Genomic DNA, 23,323 nt, shown 5'->3' on the forward strand with positions numbered 1-23,323 from the left:
CTATTAAGCGGCATTTACCGCACTGTAATACCAGTATACCACTTAGTGCAATATTACCATATTATATACGTTACCGTGTGTATACCTATATTTAGTTGTATATTATTATAGCGTGTATAGAGCCGAAAATATTATAATTATTTGTGGGCTGCAGGGCGATTATTTTTCAACGCCCCCTTTAATACATCAGAGTTATATAATGATCTCGACGCTATACACGCACGCATTGTCGTTGTCTCTGTCTTTAACACACATTAATAATTAGCATTCTAAATATGTACGGTCAGCGTTTCCAATACGGTTTTGTTGTTTTTGATTTAAGAGGATGTCAGCGCACTATTTGTTTTCTCTCTCTGACCCACGCGCAACATAGACAAAACGCATTTGCGCAGAATCGTTTTTTTCTATGTTTTTAAGTAATTTTAGAGTAAAATCACCTATTACATAAAAGATAGAAAACAATATTTTAGAGGGAATGACTTATCGGTTTTATATTTTATTGTTATTTGACTTTATATTCAACTTTCAAAATAAACAAAAAAATTTTGTAAATTTAAATTATGTTTAAATTGTTTTAAAACAATATTTAGAGAAACCAATATGTCATTCCCTCAAAAATATTATTTTTTATCTTTTTTGATGAGTGATTTTACTCTAAGATTACTTAAAAACATAGAAAAAACGATTCTGCGCAAATACATTTTGTCTATGTTGCGCGCGGGCTAGAGAGAGAAAAGAAATAGTGCGCTGACATCCTCTTAAGCGCAAAATAGTACATTTATCAGGTATAAAACCGTCAGTTTTTTTTTGGTATTTCAATTTTAGACTGAGTTTCGACTTACAACTTTTTAAGTAAATAAAATACGACAATTTGAGAGGATACGATTAGTCGTTACTCGTTAAAATGAATTAATCAAAACTATTTAGGTAGTTTACCAAAAATACATTTTTATTTTTACATAACCCCTTTATTGAAGCAGCCAACCATTTCGCGTAGCTAATATTACAATATACACGGCCCTGCAAATGTCCAATTATTTCTGAAAAGTTTTGAAAGACGGGTACGGTCGCTGCAGTTCGGCAGTCGCCTGGTAGTCTATCATATAGGCATATTTCGTATAATTATAGTCGAGATAGAAGACAGGTTAGGTAAAAATAACACCGTTGACGACGTATAGTCGGTACCTATATGATGTGTAATTATATATTATGCTATGATAAATGAATAATGATTATGATGGCGTTTCAGTCAAACGCTAAACTAGCGGAGCGACGACGCCTGTGCCTCGTCCAAGTATATATTATGTACCTACGTAAGCATTATAACGTCGTATAATATAATGCACAGTGGATTTTGCATACATTCAAAAATAAAATTGCGTTGGCCTGAAATATCTCTTGCCCGAGTGGCTCGTATTAATATAAAATATTTAAAATAACAGACGTTTCAGAAATAGTGTCACGAATCGTTGGCAGGTGCGCAGCTTCTCTCTGTTTATAATAACGCAATAATAATATGTATAATATTAATTTAACGCTATACGATGTATTATTATTATTACTGTCGTGCGGTGTGACGTACCTACCACCGGCAAAATATTGTTATTATTATTATTGTTGGTACCATCGTGGTCGGTGCGTTGGCCGTCGGCCACGTGGCGTGCAAACGACCCGGAGCGAATTCGCGCGCGTGGACCGCACCGGAAGAGCGCCGCTCCCACCCCGGTCCGACCGGGCGGCTTATATGCGCACTTCCGGTCGCATCCGGTCTCGCAAATAACCGTTTGCGGAACCGTTTTCGCCGCCCAGCGATTAGCCGCACGTTATAATATTATATTATATACCTATACCTAATAAGATGTAGAAAACCTGTGACGACGACTGCGGCGACGGCGGCGGCGCAGGCTGTTTTATTTTATGTTTCACGTTGGTCGCGTTTGCAGTTGGCACTCGGCGTCGACGGCGAGCGCGTACAAAAATAAACGACGGTGGCCGGCCGAGCCGAACTGACGCGGTAAATAATATCATAATAATGTAATAGTCCGGTGCCGCCGCTATACACGTGTGTCCGAAACAATATGATAATATTATTATTATAAGTTATAACATATACACGACAATAATATGGTACATTATATTGTAGTACTTGAGATCGCGGTAAAGTTCTAATGTTAATAATAGTAATAGTGCGCCGGGACGTGATTTTGACAACTCCGCTGCAAGACTGATTATATTAATATATCGTGAGATATAGGTACAAAAACGCAGCCACCGCCGTGTATTGTTGCGTTTCGTTTTCGTCGTCACCATCGTCGTGGTAATATACGATATGAGCCGCATGCGTCTTGGCGTGGCGGTTGCATAACGTTATTATAATATTATTATCCGTCCAACAGGTAAGACGACCGACAACCCTATCCACATCCCGGCCACCACCACTAAAAGTCTCTCATCTGACGCTTTTCGTTAGAGTTGTAATTTAAGTTCGTAACGTTTTCAGACGACACTTTCCACGCATAATACCATCCAAGTTAAGTTCCTACCTCTTTCCTACCCATTCGAGCCTCCTCCACAATGTGACTTAAAATGAAAACTTATATATTTTTAAATATTCGTACAATATTGTAGACTGTGCGGTTTTTACCGTTTTAGTAAGTGCACCCATTAATCGATAAAACAGTAAAAGAGTTTTCGATATATTTTCTAGTCAGTGATTGGTATGTATTGGGTTAATTGTTGATTTTTTAACTTTGAAACTTCCCAGTACAATTGTATACAACGTGCGAAAACTGTAACAGCACAAGTGGTTTGATACATAAGTCGAATGGCATTGCTATAGGTGCAATTATTACAGCAAGATTTCGACCAACTTGTACTTATCTGCTCGGAGGTCAATCCGAGATGACCACAAAAAGTCAAAAAGATGTGGTTTGTTTTCTGTATACCTTTCTATAATCTACAGTCTTGTTGAGATTACTTACAAATGTATTCCGAATACATATTTATTTACTTGGTGTCATTTGTCTTTAAAATATGTATTCGAATACTGCGTCTTTCAAAGTTTCAAAAGGGTTTGGGTAAATATAAATACAAATACCTACATTTTAAAAAGTATTTAAGTATTTAACAAGACCGTAAATCCAATAATTTAGTTTCGCATCAACATTATAATATTGAGTAGTGGTTTTTTCTGTGACGTATTATCGTTACCGACTTGGGAAAAGTTAATAAAATGGGCGAAATGTGGCCGGTTATATTACTTATAGGTACCTACTGCATACTATAATGCCGAGCGTTTATTAATTGGTGCAACTGTAGAGATGAAATAAAGGGACAGCTGAAGTGTTGATGTGTGATTGTTAAAGAGCAGCTTTTCATTTGGTAAAAATTGTAATTTTCAACTTGGGTCTCGATTTTTAAATCTATTTTTATATGTGCGTACTTGAACTGGGTCTAATTTGGGTTTAAATAATAATTTAACATAATAAATTAATAACCCATATGGGACACCAAGATGTGGGGACAATCTCCATTACCTTCCAAAAAGGTTTTGTTTTTATGATTTATATAGGAACCTGTGTGTTATTATATTTTAATCAATAATTAATTTTTGTCTTTTTAAAATATTATACACTGTTATTTTTTTAAATAAATGTACACCAACTTCTTCAATATCGAGAATAGCCAAGTTTGAGGGGCAGTCTTGCATTATACTTATCCTGCCAACTACTTGTGTCATTGAAGCATTCATCTCCATTTATCATCTACAATTTATTTGGGGGAGAGGGAGGGCTGTCGTGAGAGAATGTTAATATTCAAACGGTGGACACTATACTCCACTAGAAAGATTCTATCGGATTCTATTTAACGCTGCAGTAGGTAAAGTACGTTTTCTTGTCATTCTGTAGCTACATTGAAATAAGTCTAAAATATATTAATACAGAGGAACCTCGTTAAGTCGAAATTCAAGGGAAATTAAATTTTTTCAACTTATTATAATGTTAGGTTAGGTTAGATAAGGCAAGGGAAGGGCATTTATTTCGACTTTTTAAGGTTTTTGACTTGTCGAGGTTCCACTGTATCTCTATCATTATTAATTTAACGGATAAGTATCGGCCAGACGCACTTGTACGCCGTGCCACAAGGATATATTATGCGTATGACCTGTGTACAGTGTAATAATACACTAGGTATAATAATAATATAGTGATAATATTATAATCGGATATTGAACCGAACCCTATACTTATTATAGAGTTTCGAGTTTTTATGAGAAGTTTATAGTCCGAGAATGTACGAAATGGCTATAAAACATTATACGACCACAAGTATAATATAATAATGATATATAACATTATGTCATTATAATATTATGAAGAGAAAACAAAATACGTAACGTATGGTCATTATACTATGCAGTGTATTCTGGTGGAATATAACATAAAAACGGCGATGAGCGTAATATGCCTAACTACAATAATTATATATTATGTCAACATCTACGGTCCAACTAAGGGAGGCGGCTTAACCACCACCACTTCTCAAAAAAAAATTACTATTAAATAGTTTTTTTGTTTCTTGTTATTCTCATGTTACAGGTAAAAGCAATAACATATTAGTAATTAATGTTAATGAAAAGATATAGTAATGATGAGTGTATGTAATTTTGGTAGACAAATTTTCTATATATGACTGCCGATAGTGCGACAAACAGTAAAACAAATAACGCATCTTTGTTAAACCAATACATTTTTCGCTTCGCTCCATAAAATTGAATATAAAATGTCTGATATGTATGGGTGAGGTGTGGAGGGTTGGACCTCATGGGTACAATTTTGAATTAATAGTCGAGGTGAGGCCTCCCCAGAATATTAACCCAATATGCGCGCCTATGATTGACGTCCGGATCACAGGGGACCAAATATAGTGGTGTATCTGAAGTTCGACCAACTTGTGCAACTAATATTATTTTAACACAACTACTAATGATACTCTCGGACGAGGGGCTCCCCACTCCAACATCAAGAAGCATCTTAAATTTTATTTCAAAACAGTTAAATATTCATTTTTATTTTATTAAATGCAATTCGACAATTTCATTGTTATAGACACATCTTTATAAATACATAAAAAAAAACAAAGCCCAACTCTAATCGCCCTTCCCCCCCCCTACCTTGCGATTTCCTTTGCAATAATAATAGTATATAATTTGCGTGACTTTGTATATATATGGTGGAAATCGTAAACAACGAGTCCGAAAATATTTAAATATACGTTCTGCAGGCGGCGTAGTGTTGGGCAAATGAATTATATTAGCTGCGTACATGGATTTTACGTCATATACACACTGTACAACAGATATTTCTTAATTTAGATTTGTGTTTGTGCTATTATTTTATTTCACGGTTTATTTTATACTCGTGACGACGAGTGATGTAGGCCATAGACGTACGCGGTTCGTACGGTGTCGAATAAAGACGACGAAGACAAAACAAAGCACGTGTCCGAGTGTAAAAGAATAACAAAAAAACGTCCTTCAGGGGCGTAAAGAAGGAATATTATATTGGTTGAATATGGTTCATCGGCGTTTTGTATCGTATACGCGGAGAAAATCAGGTACGGTGCGTATTTATTGTACCTACAACCAATAGCGATGTCGAGAAAGCGTCGAAAGTCAAATCCAATTGCGACGGTCAACCTTATACAGGATATTATCCTATCGTATTTGTAATTACACAGAATTTAGGTTTGGCGAGTGTAGACTGTAGGCCGTACGACAATGTATACCGCAATATAATATTGTTTCGTTTCCTTCGTCTCGAAGCGACCACATCGAAAAGAGTTCCTATATACGTGCAGAATAATATGACGTACAATATCAACTAGGTACATAAGTCAATCGACAACCGTATTTCAGTCAGTATCGGAAGCCAAAACAACAAGTTTTGTGACAATACCATACCATTATAACGGTATAGTACATTTATAATATTATACGTACAAACAAGAGCCGCGAAACTGACGATAGGTAGGTTTAGATAACCTAACCGTTGAAAATAATCAGTATCGTGCAGTCATTTTTTTCTAGGTAACCTTATGCTTTTTTAAAAACTTTTTGTATATACAATATTATATAATATTGTATTATACATAATAAAGTTAGAAGTCATTATAATGATCGTAAATGATACATTTTTCAAGAAAAAAATTACTACTTCCCTAAATATTTACTATCGTCTTATAACTTTTTATTCAACTTCAATCATTTAAACTTGAGCTTATTGAATAGATATTAGCTGTATGGATATTCGATTTTTGAACTTAAAAATTAAAAATGTATGTCTAAAAAAAAAGTAAAACCTATATGATAAATATATTTTTTCAAACATTTTATATTTGAATGACTTTAAAAGCTTAGACACAACATTTTACCGAAGAAATGACTATAATATTCTAGTAAAAAATAATCATTATTTCCATACTGTAGATAATAGAACAACCACAGATAATAAATTAATGGTTGAGACATCGCAGCTACTTTTTTTGTGATTGAATTTTGAAAAATTGCGAGGTCATTATTCAACAGTTTTCTTCCATTCCTTCCATACTTGCATATGTATTCACTATTTACTATTTAGTACCTATGGACATGTCTTTTATCCATTGTCTTATTATTATTATTTATAATATTATGCTCTTAACATTATTGTACTGATAAATTATCGTATTTTATGCGTTTTGCGTGTAAAATATAATATAAATTGGTTAACGTGCAAAAATACGAACAATCAATGGAGTTTTTAATTATTTTATTAAATACGTATACTTTATTCATTATAAAAAACAAACCGATATAAAATAATACTAATAACAATAAAAACGATTAACAATGCAAGTGATTAGAAATGCACATATTATTCTAGGTACACACACCACGCGTAGTTCGAGTACACACACGTACTCGTATCTATATTATAATTAAGTATAAAAATATAATAAATTGTATGATTTTTTTTTTTTTTAGTAAAATAAGAGTCTACGCGTGCGGTTGGGGGGTAATGGAAATAACGTATGTAATAATATACTAATAATATTAATATTATGTATTATGACCGGGCGACGACGACGGCAATACGCCAACGCTATTATGATAACATATTATTATTAATACGCTTGTAACAATAATATTGTATTATGTTTTCATCGCCGCTGTCGTCGCCGTCGGTATCGCCGCGCACCGGAAGTCGGATGATGATGGCTCAGCGGCGGGTTTCGCCTGCTTCGGCCGCGCTCAGAAGTCGAACGCGTCGTTGCTGGGCTTCCTGTAGCCCGTGTTTCCGCTGTCGGACCGGCTGACCACCGCGTTGAAACCCGTTTCCGGACCGGCGGTGTACTCGACCAGCCTCATGGCACCATCGGGTTCCAGAACGCTGTACGCTCCCTTGACCACGTCACCTTCGCGCGCCTCCCATTGGCTCTTCACGTCGTACGTTTCCGGGTCGTGGACGGCGTAATCGAACTTGTACGCTTTGGGCGCCTGTGGTACAAATACACACACGCACACACACACACACGAGTGTCGTCGTGGGTTTTAGTAATCGTCGTGTCATTACAAGCAACAAGGTATGATCGGAAAACTTTTCGACAGTCAGATATAATAAACTATAGGTAGGTTGATGGCAATCTTTCACCGTTTTTGATCATTGTAAATATTAATATTATCAAAGTGAAAAATTGAAAATCGGGGAAAGGCCAGCGTTCTTTTTTTTCTTGTCAAAGTGACGGTCGGCGGGCGAGGAGGATGCGAATGTGTACATCATACCTATAGTTTAGTGTATCGTGGTCAGATCCATGGGTAAGTGAGTGGCGCCAAAATCAGCTGGTGGACCTTTGCGATCATACCGTGTTTACATCGCGATCGTCGCGTCACGTCGAAATATCGTAGCACGCGGTCATTGACATCATAGCGATTATTACAGATTATATTATTATTATTATTATTATTATTATTATTATTATTTATCACACTATATACGAATCGGGGGAACCATTACGGCAACCGGCGGCGTGTTGGTGGAGGAACCGGACAAAGATACCGTTCGGCTATTGCTATATATTAATATGTTGTAAAGGTACTCGCACCGCTATCGCTATGGTAACGTAATCGAAAACGGCCGGTGATGTGTGGGTGTTTACTGGACCGTTGAGTATAGTGATAACGGCGATTGCAATGAAAGAAACGAGCGAGATAGCGCGTGTACAGTATTATAATATACCGCGTGTATTGTATTCGAGACGGTTACAATACATTATTATTGTTATTATTTTGCTCCGATATTATAAATTGTTATTACCTCCGCGCAACAGTAGTTATATTATTCGCCGACATAGGTTTATAACGCGACGGCCGTGTTGCTTAACCACTGCAGCACTTTACCGGCTGTTCCGGTCCGTTAGGAACACTGCGCACCTATTTACACGTTATCGCGTGTGACACTGTCGTTTTCGTTGTTATTTACTCGGCTGGGCGGTCGTGTAATGTGATTTTTAGTCGATTTAACCGACAATGAGCTGTCATACAGGTAACGGCCGTGTGTAACCGATACGGCGGTACCCACCATAACGATACGACGGAATGTCGCATCCAACGAACGAAATCGGCTATCGCGAGAGACAAATGATTGCAAACCGAGAGTACGCGGAGAAAAGGGTTATTGGTAGAAAAAAAACGTCGACAACGACTAGAAAGTTTAGAGCCTTTGTAGAGCATTACAACTGCTGGTGAGGGATTATTATATTAGAGTATAGTGGTTTGGCCATCTTGCGGAGAATATAATAATTAATAATAATAATAATAGTAATAATAATAATAATAATAATAATATATTATTTTTATATTATAATAATATATTCTAATCATAAATAGTTGAAAATATTATATACTATTCTTATGTATAAGTAATTATGTTTTAGCGGGCAAGGAGGTGGATTAATGAGAACATCAACTGTATATAAAATTATAAATTTTAAACCCTAATATTACAAAGTGTATTCCTCGATACCAAATTGAAAATTAAGTTTCACGAGCATTTAAAAACTACGACATCTCTAAAAATGAGGCGTGATTAGACGTGACTGTTTTGATCAGCGATGGCTGTTTTGGGTAGAAAGAGTACGGATTAAAGTACATTTTTTTCAAATATGGCCACACTAACTACCACTTTACTTTAGTTGTAGCCGGTAATGACGTGTGCCTATATTTATAAAGAGCGGACGGGATCGCGTTTCGAATGATAATTACAATAAAAGTCATATTGACGTCTATATATACTCACGTAATTTTCGGCGGACTCTGAGCTCTGGGACCTGGGTCCTCCTTCAACGAAAATCGGTATGGCCATGGTGCACGCTGTCATCACGCTGAGTGCAGCAAACACCTGGAAAAACGGTCGCGGATACACGACGGCATCAGTATATAAACACGACGCGTGAAACGAACGGCGGAAGACGACGAGAGACCAAAACAACAACATTGTTATACATAACCGTGGATCAGGACTTGGGAAACGAAAAATGCGTTGATCACTTAAAAATGTGGAAATATTCAAATGAATAATATCCATCGATGATGTCGTTATTACATATACCTAGGTAGTATAGTATATAAAATATAGAGAGCTTCTCTACTATAAGAGTTGTATCAGATTGTTAAATATGATTTTAAAATGATTTTCTGTTGAATTGATAACAGTGGAGAAAACGGAAAATACATTTTCAAGTCAAAATTTAAAGAAATGCGTATGTTTTATCAAAGTTAAATATAGTTTTTTTTAACAAATTTCTAAAATCTAAATAACATTTAAAAATCGCATTAAAAAAATAAGAATGTTAATTTGATGATTATATATTCAAGCATTTGATTTATTTTATGAACTATTTAAAATATTCTGAAAGTTCAACTATGCGCAATAAGACAAATAACAAATATTTAAGACATGGATAAATAGAAAAAGAAAACAAAAAATACACCGAAAATGTTTGAGTTTGAAACACAGACATGAACAAAAATGCGCCGCGTGTCGACATGATCCCGTGCCCTGACATAAAAAATCACTACAAAAGTGTACTTACTTGACACGACCTCATAGTGTAGATGCGATGATGTACGACGATGGGTTTCGCTGTTGTGTGCTGTTGTCGCAGTGAAACGTGTAGTAAAATACGTTATAATATGCGATATATTACGATTATTATTATTTATCGTTTTTTGGTATTTTTTTTAAAATATAATAGTAGTCGAAACCCGAACTATCGAACACTGATATCATACGAGTCCCGGGCCTGAGATTTTATACATTTTTCGAACGTCCCCCACGTCGTCGCCGCCACGCGTTAGGTCTCTACCTCCACCGCCGCCGCTGGACATTTCCCGAACACGTTTTCCTGAATTGGACACGCGACACCGACGACGTAATCCGCCGCCACTGGAAACGGGGAGACGGCGGTGGCGGCTGGGCACACGAATGCCAAGGTCGGCGTGTGAGCGGTTTTCACGTCGCCGCAGAGTTTTCTCGCCGAAGATGTGGGTCAACGCGCGCGCTGTGGCTGCAGTTGCGCCAGTAAAAATATATACATTTTAATACGGTAGATATTGTGTACACGCGGATCCACTTTACATAGATACATGCCACTGCAGGGCTTATATAGGGTCGTAGGGGATGGAAGAGGGACCCTCAAGTACGGCTTCGAAGATGCCTCGCTCGTTTAATGTACCTACAATCACCTGCCATATTTTTTCTTCGATTATTATGCCATTTTTACATATTATTAATATCAATGGATTAATATTAATGACTAAAATTAAATTTTCATCATAGCCCCCATATTTTGTTACCACGTCAACATTTTCAGAAAAATTATCCACTGTATAAATTACAGTTGAAAAAGGGTGTTCTCATTTGAAAAACAGAAGTTTTTTTCTCCACAGGGCACACCTTAGTATTACAACAAATTTGGTCTTAAAGTATATTTCAAAATTTCAAAAATAAGATTTCTAATGACTGCATTATTGAAGAAAAAAAAGGTGAGCATATCCTTGATGAATCACATTGTATAGTCAATTTATTATAATATAATAATATAGAGGACGTGTAATACTTCTGTCTTCAAAATGGTAATATTATATTCACAATTTATTGTATTTTATATGCTTACAAATTATCATTTATTATATTTTTTAGATTACTAGGGTTTAATTTAGATTCGTATAATAAAGAGGAAGACTTATAGGTGATATTAGGTGCATATTTTGTGTCTAGTCTCCATCCTTTTTTTTACCTGTCGTATATTATATTATATTATTTTTACATTTCATTTATATCGTTTGCTATATTGTTCCTTACAATAATATTATAATATTAGGGTAAAATAAATCAGTGAAAACAATATTCGAAAATAGAATCAATGTCTACAAATCGTAAATCTGAAGCAAAAACAAAAAACAATATAATAATATCTGGTCCGTGGAATATGTGTGGTACCTACATTAGTATATAAGGCCGATAATGTCTAACCGTTCCCGTACTATATATTTTAATACGAACGCGGATGTCATCACAATTAATATCGAACATTTGGAAACTTTAATAATATTAAACAATTTGATTATTTGGAAACAGTGTAGTGGTTTGTGTGTTAAACGACTTCCAATGGTACGATGTGTACTATTGCGTCTTCTACAAGTGCACAACATATATAATAGTTGAATCAACTTACACCTAACCAATGGATACGTATATTATTATTTGCTAGGATATTTTATTTTCGGAAATATGTGTTTATCTGTAGATTTTTTTTCATCAATCATTAATTGTTCGTGTATACATTTCATTTTGTCCTCGGATATTTTTTTAATGGGTCTCGCGATCGGGTTTTTTTTTTTTAATTTGCACCGTCATCTGCAGCAGTGCAAAGATCATAACCATATTATTATTTGTTCTGGTGCATGCTAAGTCCATTTCCTATACAAATAATCACCGAGTAAATGGTTCGCTGACAACGCAATAATAAAATCACTCCGTTCGATTAATGTCTTTTTTAATGGGTGTAGTAAAATGATACGCGGCATTCTCGAGTGTTGAAAATCGCATAGGTATAATAATATTATGTGAAAAAAAAAAGTTTTTAACAGAGTTCGGTTTATTCGATTTATTCAGTTTGTTTACATTTAATCACGGAGAGTTGCAGTTGCAGTTTTCAATGATTTTTTCGAATACTTCTTAGTAATTTGCGCTTCTCTTGTAAAACATAATAATATAAAACCGTGAAACCACATTAAATGCAACAATACTTTTTATCATTACTCCTATAGTGTTCTAATTGGCTTGAATACTAAATACTAAGCGTATGTACTCGAGTGTAAACATAAAAACTGACATCTTTATTTAAAACAATTTAATTTTAATTTTCTATTATTTTATATCGTTGTAGATCAATTCACTAAAAACTCGCTCATATACGTATAATATGATGGTATGTAACATATTTTATGCTAAAAAAGCTAAAAAACAAAATAATATAATATGTTAACCAAATATTACGATATTGAAAATGACCAGAATACTGAACCGAGACAAAAGTCGGTGCATACAGTTATGACAATAATATATTATGACTTATTGTTATAACCATTTTACTCCGCGCGCCTATACGTATAGACATATCAGATAGTATAACACCGCTGCAGCAGTAGTTATGCAACTTTGACGGCTCTCAAACTATATGGATAATATTGAATATATAATAAAATAATCGATCCTATCATTTTTCCCAACGACCGTTGTAAAAAAAGAAAGTAAATTGGTGACTTATTTGGTGCCTACCTATACCTACCTATATTGTTACATTTTTGCCCACCTGTTAACTGCGCTGTTAACAACAGGGTGGGGGAGGCGTTTCCTCATACCCGCCAACTATAAAATATCTGGTTCTGTGCGGCATCGATATAATAATAATAATAATAATAATAATATAAAATTATTATTCTCCATACGCGCAAGCGCGGATCCGTGGAGTTTTCATTGTGGCGAGAAATTTGTTGCTGTTGTTGTACCTACGTATTACCTATTATATATGCGTACCGGCCGGTCGTTTGTTACGCGATTTAAATTTTTTTTATTGTGTTTGTACAAATTTTTCTTTTCCGCGATGAAAAATGTTTCACGCCATAGTGTTGTAAAAAGACACACATTCCATTGTGCCATCGTGCATATAGGTACCTATACGCGCGCGGGTACACCTTTATATTATTATTATTCCGATAAAAGGTTTTTCAATACACTTTGCCAACGCGCTCGCTCATTTTCCGTTATTCTTGTCGATTCGGCGCCGATTATAATGTGCGCGGCCATAATTAAAATTCACTCGTCAATGATAATGTTCTACACGTTTGATCGTAGTTGTACACGTACGACACAAATAGTATACAACTGAACGCGCAATCAACTTTCTTTGTAAGCGATCGTTTCTCGAAAGCCATTAATTACTGCTTTCAAATTAAACTGCCAACCGCCACTGCAATTATATTTTCCACGCCACAGCCGCCACTTTTGATCTACCTATTCTATTTGTGCCATTATTAACAATATAATATAGTACGCGTCGTATTATTATGTCTCACGCAAATTCATACGCACAATGTGCGCGTGTAACTGCGATTTGAATGGATAGTAATATGTTATATTGTTTTTAAAATATTACACATATATATGCATGCGCTTTATCCACCACTTGTAGCTTAAAACATTATTATATTTTGACGAACAAAAACGATATTTTAGAGGGACATTTTTAATTTTCTATATTATCATCTCTAACAACATCAGATTATTTATAACATTATAGTATAATATTGTGTATAATACGATTACAATAAAAGCAAAATATACAAAATAACGGTGAAAGTGCTCGAGGGGGAAGTCACACGGTTGTCTATATTGACTGAATATTGTCCAGATCGCTGATAAAATTGTCAAAAGTGTCTAGCTTGGTTTGAAAAAATAAATAAGAATTAACTGTATTTTGTAGATTGCACCATTTTAGTTTTAACAGTCTTTTGGCGGGTTGTCCGGGAGTGATCTTGATGACAATGTATTGATGAGGTGTTTTGATACTGCAAAACCCTATGGATCAAAATGATGGTGAAGATGTGAGCTAAGTATTTTTCACTTGGATAAGTGGAGGCGTGGAGCTATATTAGTATAATAGATGCATAACATTTGGAGGGGCCCTATTATTTCATAAGCTTTATTACTTATACAGTATACACGAATAAATTATAACTTCTACAGTGTGAGTTTTGAGGGCGGGAGTGGGGTAATAGTTTTATATCCGGGAGAGCTTAGCGACCCCAATGGTCACAATTTTTTTAAACCCTGCCGCATGTTAAACGTCTGTTGTGAATATTAGGCGGGAAATTTCATGTGAGGTATCCAAAAATCAAAGATTTTATAAAAACCTATCAAATGATATAGTCGACAGTCAATATCTATAGAAAAGTGCAGGCAGTGCAGCTGAGGTCTGAGACTAAAGTGGGGGCAGAGCGAAGCGACATGTTGAAAGAATCGTTTCGTAAATTTGACATCGGTGATTTCGCGGTGAATCCTGCAGATGATAACAATATTTGAAATAATATGTGGACTTGTGGTTGAACTAAAAATCGCAAGATCGGTAATCGGTGACAATATATTCTAAACTACATCGTTACATAATACTGTGAATATATTATTCGTGAGTGCGCCATATTAGGCACTCGTATAATAATTTATAGGGGAAAACTTAAAAAAAAAAAAATTGCGACGACTATACTACGGTCCGATGCTTATGCCTCTGTGATTACTGTGTAATTTTATTTGTTCTGGTGTGTGCGGGAAGGCCAAGAACTGACGTTATACGAACGACGGCGAAAAATCGTATACGAATGAATATTACGCGTAGGATACAACTGGATAACGCGTGCAGAGCACGACTGGCAGACCTGAACGTGCCAATTTTTCGTATATTTTTTATTAATTTTATTTTTATATCGCATGTGCACCATATAATATCATAATATGGAATATGAGATTAAACGCGTTATTTATATTTTTTCGAAAAGTATACCTACGATAAGTTATAGCTACGGATTCTTCTCTATACAACTGCATCATCGTATATTATACCAGAGCGGTCGTATAAATATTATAACGTTTATTTATTTGAATGTGATATTTTAAAGTTGATGAGGAATGTGCTCGGTTCTATTATGCTCGGTATATTTTTTTTTATAATATTTTACCGCCTACTATAATAAAGGTAGAAGTTTCTCCACAATCAAATTATATAAAGATTTTGGAACTCTTAATAATAATGGCCTTTACTTAAAAAATATATTTTTTTAAATGCTTAAAATAGACATAAACAATTATTCTGACATACAACACGAGTATAATACTAGGTTAAAAAAATTGTTAAATTTAAATCCAATGAAGTGTAGTACTTGTATTTGGTCAAAAAAGTGTAATTTATACGTTGCAATTAGATTCCTCGGAAAATTTAATATTAATATAAGTCACCTCAAAACAAATTAACAAAAAACATTAAATTAATTATATCCACTCATTTGATCCTGATAACATGGGCGTACTCACGAGGGGGGTCATGGGGTTTACTACCCTCTCGTCATTAGCTGGTTTCTTACGCGCCAGTTTTTTTAGGCACTGATAGCCCCCCTACATATGTTCCTAGAAATGATCCACAAACCACCATCCCCCCCACCGGTTGAAAATTCCTGAGAACGCCTCTACTTGATAAGTGATAACATTGTAGGTATTATAAACTTAAGCATTTTATATAATATCTAATTATCTAAATCTTATTTTTAGTTACTAAATATTATATTTTGTTTTGTTCTTTTTTAGATAAATGATAATGCATTTTTACCTGATTATTAATTATATAATATATTCTATAGACTTAAACTCACCATACCCTCTCACAAGCTATACTTATTGACTGTTGGGGAGGTGTTATATTATGTTCTTAACATGTTATTAATAAATCAATATACAATATAATAAATTATAGATAGGTATAGGTAGGTACATAAGAACTATAGGTAGGTATGTTATTATTCTGTATAAATAACTAATATTGTACTATATGTATATCTATAATATAGAAAAAAAAAATCAATAATTACTAAAGAAATAACAAATGTTTGAGTAAGAATCGAATCGCAATATTTAAATTGTGTTCATGCCTTATTATGTCCTTATATATTTGTATATAGACACTATATGCATTCTATAAATAATTTGATTTCAATATGTATTGTTAGTGTTAATATTTATGTTAATTGGCTACTATATTATAATATAATTGATAATCGTAATTAAAAAAAAAATGATTTTCTAAACGTATAAACAACACTCAATAAATAATAAAACTATTAAAATATGTAAAATACTTATCATTATATTTTTTCGAAATCTAATAAACTGATATAAAACGTTCTAATTGCATGGTTTTATATATTATCAGTACATAGATAATTATTATATATAAACTATATAAGTGCAGCATTAAAATAATAATTTATTCTATTCTCAGCTGAATAATTTATTTTGGATTTTAAAACAGACTTGCTATTACGAAATACAATATTAATATAGATATGTTTTTTTTATATTTCTTTTTGTAACCGATTTTCACCAGGCCGATTTTTTTAACGCTTTTTTTAGTGTCATCTAGAAACGAAAATTAACAATAACAAAAAAAGTTTTAATGTTGTACAATTCTAGTCATCTTTTTTCTTTTATAAATCGGACGATTTTTTAAAGTGTTATAATTTGTAATACAATAATTATGTGGTTTTTCTATCAAACATTTTGTCGTTGTTACATTCAGACATGTGTCTTATGTAAATCTTAATTTATACATCAGTTATTATATCGTATACTCAATATATTTTTGTCGTCGTGAAAATTTAAGTACCTACATACTTAAGCGATAGTGTTTTTTCATCACGAGTCGAAATGTCATATTAAAATAATATGTTTGTTGTTTATGACGATGTTAATGTGTCTTTTCACAATAACCAAAACGCTTGTAAGTTGTATTTCTGTCCTAAAATGTTTGACGGTTGACTGATTTATGAATGTATACAGTGCGTAAATGCGTAATACTATATTATATCCTAGTGACTTATACAGGAAGCCCAACACTTATGCTGAACATCAAAAAGTCATTATACTTTTGATATAATAATATATAGATATACCTACACTATATACGCAATCTAAATATTTTTTTTTTAGATTTAATAAAAAAAAAAGAGGTCAATAATATACAATAAGAATTAATGATAAAAGATATTTAAAATATGTATTTTTTTTATCAAAACATTAATTCAGCCGTTTCTTTTCTAAAATACTTCTACGATAATTATAATAAATTAATGTGTACTTAATTATTAATTACATAATACCTATTATTTTATATAATAGGACAAAGTCACTAGGGTATATTTTATCATAATACTGGTATTTATAGTAGCTTTGTTACAGTATTCCAGGACTTTACAAACTAAAAGTAAATTGTTTACTGGAAAATGATGTTTTGATTAAAAATTAATTGTGAAAAAAACAAAATTATGTTATTTTTCTTTCAAATAATTACTTCGTTAACATTTATATTCAATTATGCACGAGTTTGTTAGTTTGTTACTTTTGGACACGGATACAATTTTAAAATAAACGCAAAAAGTCATCAGTGTAACTATATTTTGAAACACAATATAATTATGTATCTTTAAATTACGTTAAAAATGTTTTCAATTATTTTTTTTTACAGTTGCTTAAATTGTAAACATCCGCTCTATATATTTTTTAAATTATTAGTGTATACTATATATAGTTACAAAGTTAAACGCCAGTAATAAGCGTAACTGACGAGATGAAAATAATATTAATCAACTAAATATGTTATTTTTCAAACACTAACATTTTATACGTTTCTAATAAAGGGGACTTGTAAGTTTCAAGATGATATATATATTTTTAATCAGTCCTTATCCATGGTCACGTTACTCTTATGTCCTAAAATAAATATTTTGGTTATATTACGTATTATAGGAATCCATATTTTGTATTTAGTCATACTGTACCCATTTGTCTGTAGGTACTTATCACAATATTATTTTATAGATTATATATTTTATGGTTTTTATGATTTTTTAAATCAATTTTAATTTTAATACAGGCCTACAGTAATATAATTTATAATATGTATATTGTTATGCGTTAAGAAATATAATATAAAAATTGTTATAAAAATTATAATGTTTAACAGTCACAAATTATTGTTTCAATATTACATAATTAATAATTATAATAATATTTCGACAAATGCCGTTAATATTGCAATAAATAACAGCCAACAGGTATATTATATTATAGTTAATTAACCGACCAACTCGACGCTTATTTGTCTTCGATAAACATTAAAAAAAAAAAAACCAAAAGCGCGCGTAACCTTTTTGACTCTGACATTTGAACAGTATAATGTAATATAGTCTGGAGGGAATTTCAGCAAAAGGTCTTTTTCGACGTGAAAAATTAAATCACCGACGCCATTTTTCGAATAACCCGAAATGTCAAAAGGACTGAACGAGCAGTATATATATATACCTATCTAGGTATATATAACAACAATATTGTATGCCGAGCGTGCAATGCGAAAAGAAAGCCGCGCGCATTTCTAATTAAATATTATTCAATCTGTTACAATATAGCGTATATACCTACAGTCAATCGCAACTACGTATTATAGTATATAATGGCACCCTCGGTTCGATTGTATCGCGGCTTTTATATCAAATAATACGTTGGCCGGCGAACAACATAACACACAGCAGCATAATATATACATATAAATGTATAATTTGATTTGCCTATATTATAATAATATTGTCATTACCTCCGTGGTAATACTCGATAAATCACCGCCACCGCGTCGTCTCCGGACTGACGAGCAGCTCGCCGGGCTTTGATTAATCATAAAACGAGAACGGTCCGTGGGCAAGGGGAGGGTTAAAAAGAAAGCGTACTGCTCCATACACACACACACACACACACACACACACACACCGCTGACCTTTAACTTAATTAATTGCACTGCGCCAATCGGCCGCGTTGTTTGCATTGGCGGGGTTGTAATAATAGGCATTTCGACGCCGCCGCTCGTCCACGGGTACCTACAACACGCGGCCGTGCAAAGGGCGTGCCGTCTTAGATCAACACAATAATATTAGACATTTTTATGTGTACACCGATAGTAATAACACCCTTGGCCCGGATCGATTTTGGCCGTAGGTGTATAGACACGTAGTAAATTGACATGCCTGCACTGTCCGCTGAAATTAAAACCTTTTTTTCTAGACGTTTTTCGAAATACTTAACGAGCCTTTGCGGGTGGGGTGAACATCACCAAAGTTTATGCGGGCAGGTTACCTATATAGTTTAATATTTCTATGACGCTGCGTAAACACACATTATCATACATAATGCTCGCGCATAAACGTGTGTTTACTTTATCAAACTACTTGTTTTTTTAATAAAGGTTCGTTTTTTTTGTATGCGCGATTGTTTAGTGTATAATAATGTTATTATATTATTACGTTCATAAAAGCACTTAAAAGTGTTTTTCTCCTATCATAACTTTTCGCGCGTAACAAAAACGTACGGGGTTTTTTTTATTTTAAAGGTATATTCGGTATAGGTCATTCGGCCAGCTGTAGAAACATTACACAATTTTATTCATTAAAATAAATAACAACCGTTTAGAATATAATATAATATAATATAATATCGTAAGAGTGTTGAAATTGAATCACAAAACGATTTGTTGATATAACACGAGAAACCACGTGTAGTTGTAGTACATTCAAAGTAAAAAAAAAATTTCTTTCTTTTAAAAAAATTTATATTATAAGTCATAGTTATAGTTATTATGTTAGTAGATATTTTTTTCTCAAGGAAACTAATTGAGGGATAATACCTAGATATTTTTCCTCTGCAAGAAAAATTGAGAAATCATAGACATTATGTTCTTAGGTATAGTGCAGTGGAAAAATATCTATAGTTCCGTGCTACGTTTTGTTAAAGATAAAATTTAATTAAATAGTTTTTGTTTTTATTGTTTATTTGCAATTTCTATAGAAACAAACAAAACTTTGCGATATCGGATAGGAAAAAATAGCCCAAAATTATATTATCTATGTTTAAATGTTTATGTTACTATAATATTATATAAAGTCATGTTAAGCGACTGGCGTGCGTGAACCTAACTCGCCGAAGATTATACTATATAGGTAGTGACATTTCGAATATTAACCTACATTTTTTCTGAAATCAAAATATTTGGGCCCAGGAGTGCCACGCAGATTCTGTCTATAGTAATAGTAGTCGGATTTGGTAATAAATATTAGTTGCATTTTTTCTTTTGAAGAACAGGGTTTTGTGGCTACTATAACTAATAAATTGTTCATCCAAAAAAACAAATTGGAAAAATCCCCGTGTCATATATTGTAAACGAATTTCGAAAATATCCACTTGGGCCGTTTATTAGTACTTGCTGTCCAATGACCATCCAAAGATTTTCCTATATTAGGTATGTAAGAATTAAAGTTACCTACCCACCACACACACACGTGGCCACGTCTGTCGTTTACAAGTGTGTTATAATAAGATTTACTTCGGTAAATTACGCCGCCGTTTTGCATATCCGCGTCGTACGAGTATTGTGTACTCAATATTATATTTTATACATTACAAACACGGCGTCGTATAACGTGATCGTCGAACGCGGTCGAGTAAAAACGAAAATATAAAAAAAAAAATTGAAATTCGACCTTAACCGAAGGTCAGGTTACCTAACGTTCGAGAGTACACACGACAGGCGACTTCGACAACGAATAATACAAATACACACGCACACACACGTACGATAGGTAGTATAGTGCAAATAATTTATATATATATATATATTATAATATTATTATGTACACGATATGCATATAATATATAGTAATAATATAAGTACTGTTTTCTTGGTGGGCGTGGGGCCAGTGGCACCCTGCGACACGGGGTAAATTTCGGCACTATAATGATATTATCAAAACCTGAAAGTAGGGGGGTGTGGGGTGGGGCATAAAGGGTTGTGACAATAGTCCGCGAGCGATTTAACGGGTTCTGACAGGCATGTAAAGCGTGCGCCGCCGAACTGTGATAAATTTGATCCGGCTGTTTTTCCGCCGCTTTTCTGGCGCAACGCTACGCAAATTGCGCCATGCAATTTTTAATCACGCATGCTGCTGCAGGCACTCTGTATCGCTCGGCGACTCGCCCGGCCGGATTGAGCAAACCGGAACAAATTTGGCACTCGCGAGCAGAAAAAAAAATAACGCACACCTAACCTCTTTCTCTCTTACTCTTTCTCTGTCTCTTTCTCTCTCTCTCTCTCTCTCTCTCACTATCTCTCAGTCGCTCATTCTCCATCGCCCCCCCCCCCCCTCTCTCTGAGTGTCTTTCATTCACTCTGCCGACGTCGTTCTCTCTCCGTCTATATAATTTTATCATTCCCACCTAATTGCCTGTGACTTATATATAGTATATAATATGTTTATGTATATTATGTGTGTAAATATGCCTCGTGATATCTATCTTTTCCGCCGGAGACCCGCTGTGCGCGCTCGAAGCTTTTCGATATTATTGTTATTAATTTCCGTCGCGCGCAGTTGACCGTGCTTTTTGCGAGAAGACGTTAGATAATAATATTATAATATAATATGTATGATTTATTATTATTTTTTCTATTTTGCGCGCACGACTTACGGTTTTTTTTTATATCCACCCCCGCCAATACAATTTACAGTTTTCCGAAATAATATTTTTTTTATCGCCAAAAATGTATGACATACATATTGTGTACGTAGTATACATGTTATGCGTACCTATAGATAATACACAGTAGGTATATTATAGCTCAAATATAATATGCGCTCTGTTTTCATGTCAGTTTTGAATTTCAAACGTATCCACAAGATATAATTTATACAAAATATGAACAGCAAAAAACATTATATTATGGTTGTAAATTATTTCTAATTATAGAATTCCTCGAATTTTGATGACGACACAACCTAGTATATTCTGAGTTCTGACATTCTGTATAATACTCGACGAGGTGATCTTCTAACAATCCTGCTGTGAGAACTTTTGAATAGGACGTTACACATACTTACTACTTACACATTTGAATATCTCCGTCTTACAAACTCCCTACAGCAAATTCAGCTGAATCTAAATTTTGTGTCGTACATTTTAATATGATATAAGAAAATCACCCATTATCAAATTTAGAGGTATGCATTTTATCTACAGAGCATATCATAAGCTTTTATCGATGTTAAAAATCTAAAGCAAGTTATGGAGAATTTTAAAATTGTATTATTTTATATAGTTGTACAACTCACTTTAAAAATTAAATTATTAATAAAATAGCTTAGATACGATAAATCCCCTTGGATAATTTTTTCCGTTCAAATTCGATAAGGGCCCAATGGCTAAAATATTAAAACCAATACAACACTAAATGGATAGGTACTTCCAATTTGCTATGCTGTGCTTGAACGATTATAAAAAAAAGACGACACGTTCGCAGGTTTAACTTCCTTCTGAGAAGCTGCATATTGAAGCATGCTTGACATTATAAGTTTGACTGTATAATGTATTTGTATACGAATCTTGTAATTATTATTTTTTTAAATTGTATTATGCTGAAACCCGATTACAAATTAGGTATATATTTTTAACATATACGATTTGCGAATAACGCTAAATTGTTTTCGTCAATTTCATAATAATATACGATGAAAAGAAACATTATAAAACACACTGTACACATTTTCATAACGTCAAACATGCGAACCTAACATTTAAAATGTATAAAATCTATGTCACTGGTGACAAAATATTATAATAGTAATAAATTTTCGATTTAAATTACTTTCACTTGTTGAACAAAACCGTTTAAAGTATCAACTGCCAACGGTTTTGTATAACTATTATACACATATTATATTCATTATATATATACTATAAAATTTGGTACCTATTTATGTACAAAGGAGAAATTTAAATGTAAATTCATTGTACCTATAAATCTTATTCATATTATGTTTATGGTATTACTAGTATGCAGTAGAATTTTATTATAAATTGGATCT

At 33.6% G+C, this 23,323-nt stretch overlaps 2 protein-coding genes across 3 annotated transcripts in view; one reads left to right on the plus strand and one right to left on the minus strand.

Moving 5' to 3' along the window:
• Positions 1-23,323, plus strand: part of LOC132944019 (four and a half LIM domains protein 2) — a 104,726-nt gene that overhangs the window by 17,930 nt on the left and 63,473 nt on the right. Inside the window, exon 1 of one of the 2 annotated variants that reach the window (XM_061013229.1) lies at positions 2,025-2,396. The exons of the other annotated variant lie outside the window; for it this stretch is intronic. The gene's annotated coding sequence lies outside the window, so the exon portion shown is untranslated. Of the gene's footprint in view, positions 1-2,024; positions 2,397-23,323 lie in introns of those variants that run through there. 2 annotated transcript variants of the gene reach the window in all.
• Positions 6,793-10,336, minus strand: LOC132943703 (cuticle protein 19-like). The gene is made up of 3 exons (XM_061012755.1): positions 10,132-10,336; positions 9,336-9,437; positions 6,793-7,537 (listed from the first exon to the last, which is right to left on the minus strand). The coding sequence occupies exons 1-3, from the start codon at positions 10,144-10,146 to the stop codon at positions 7,292-7,294; spliced, it is 363 nt and encodes a 120-aa protein (XP_060868738.1). The 5' UTR covers positions 10,147-10,336; the 3' UTR covers positions 6,793-7,291.

This window comes from Metopolophium dirhodum, chromosome 4 (assembly GCF_019925205.1).
Source record: "Metopolophium dirhodum isolate CAU chromosome 4, ASM1992520v1, whole genome shotgun sequence".
NCBI lineage: Eukaryota > Metazoa > Arthropoda > Insecta > Hemiptera > Aphididae > Metopolophium > Metopolophium dirhodum.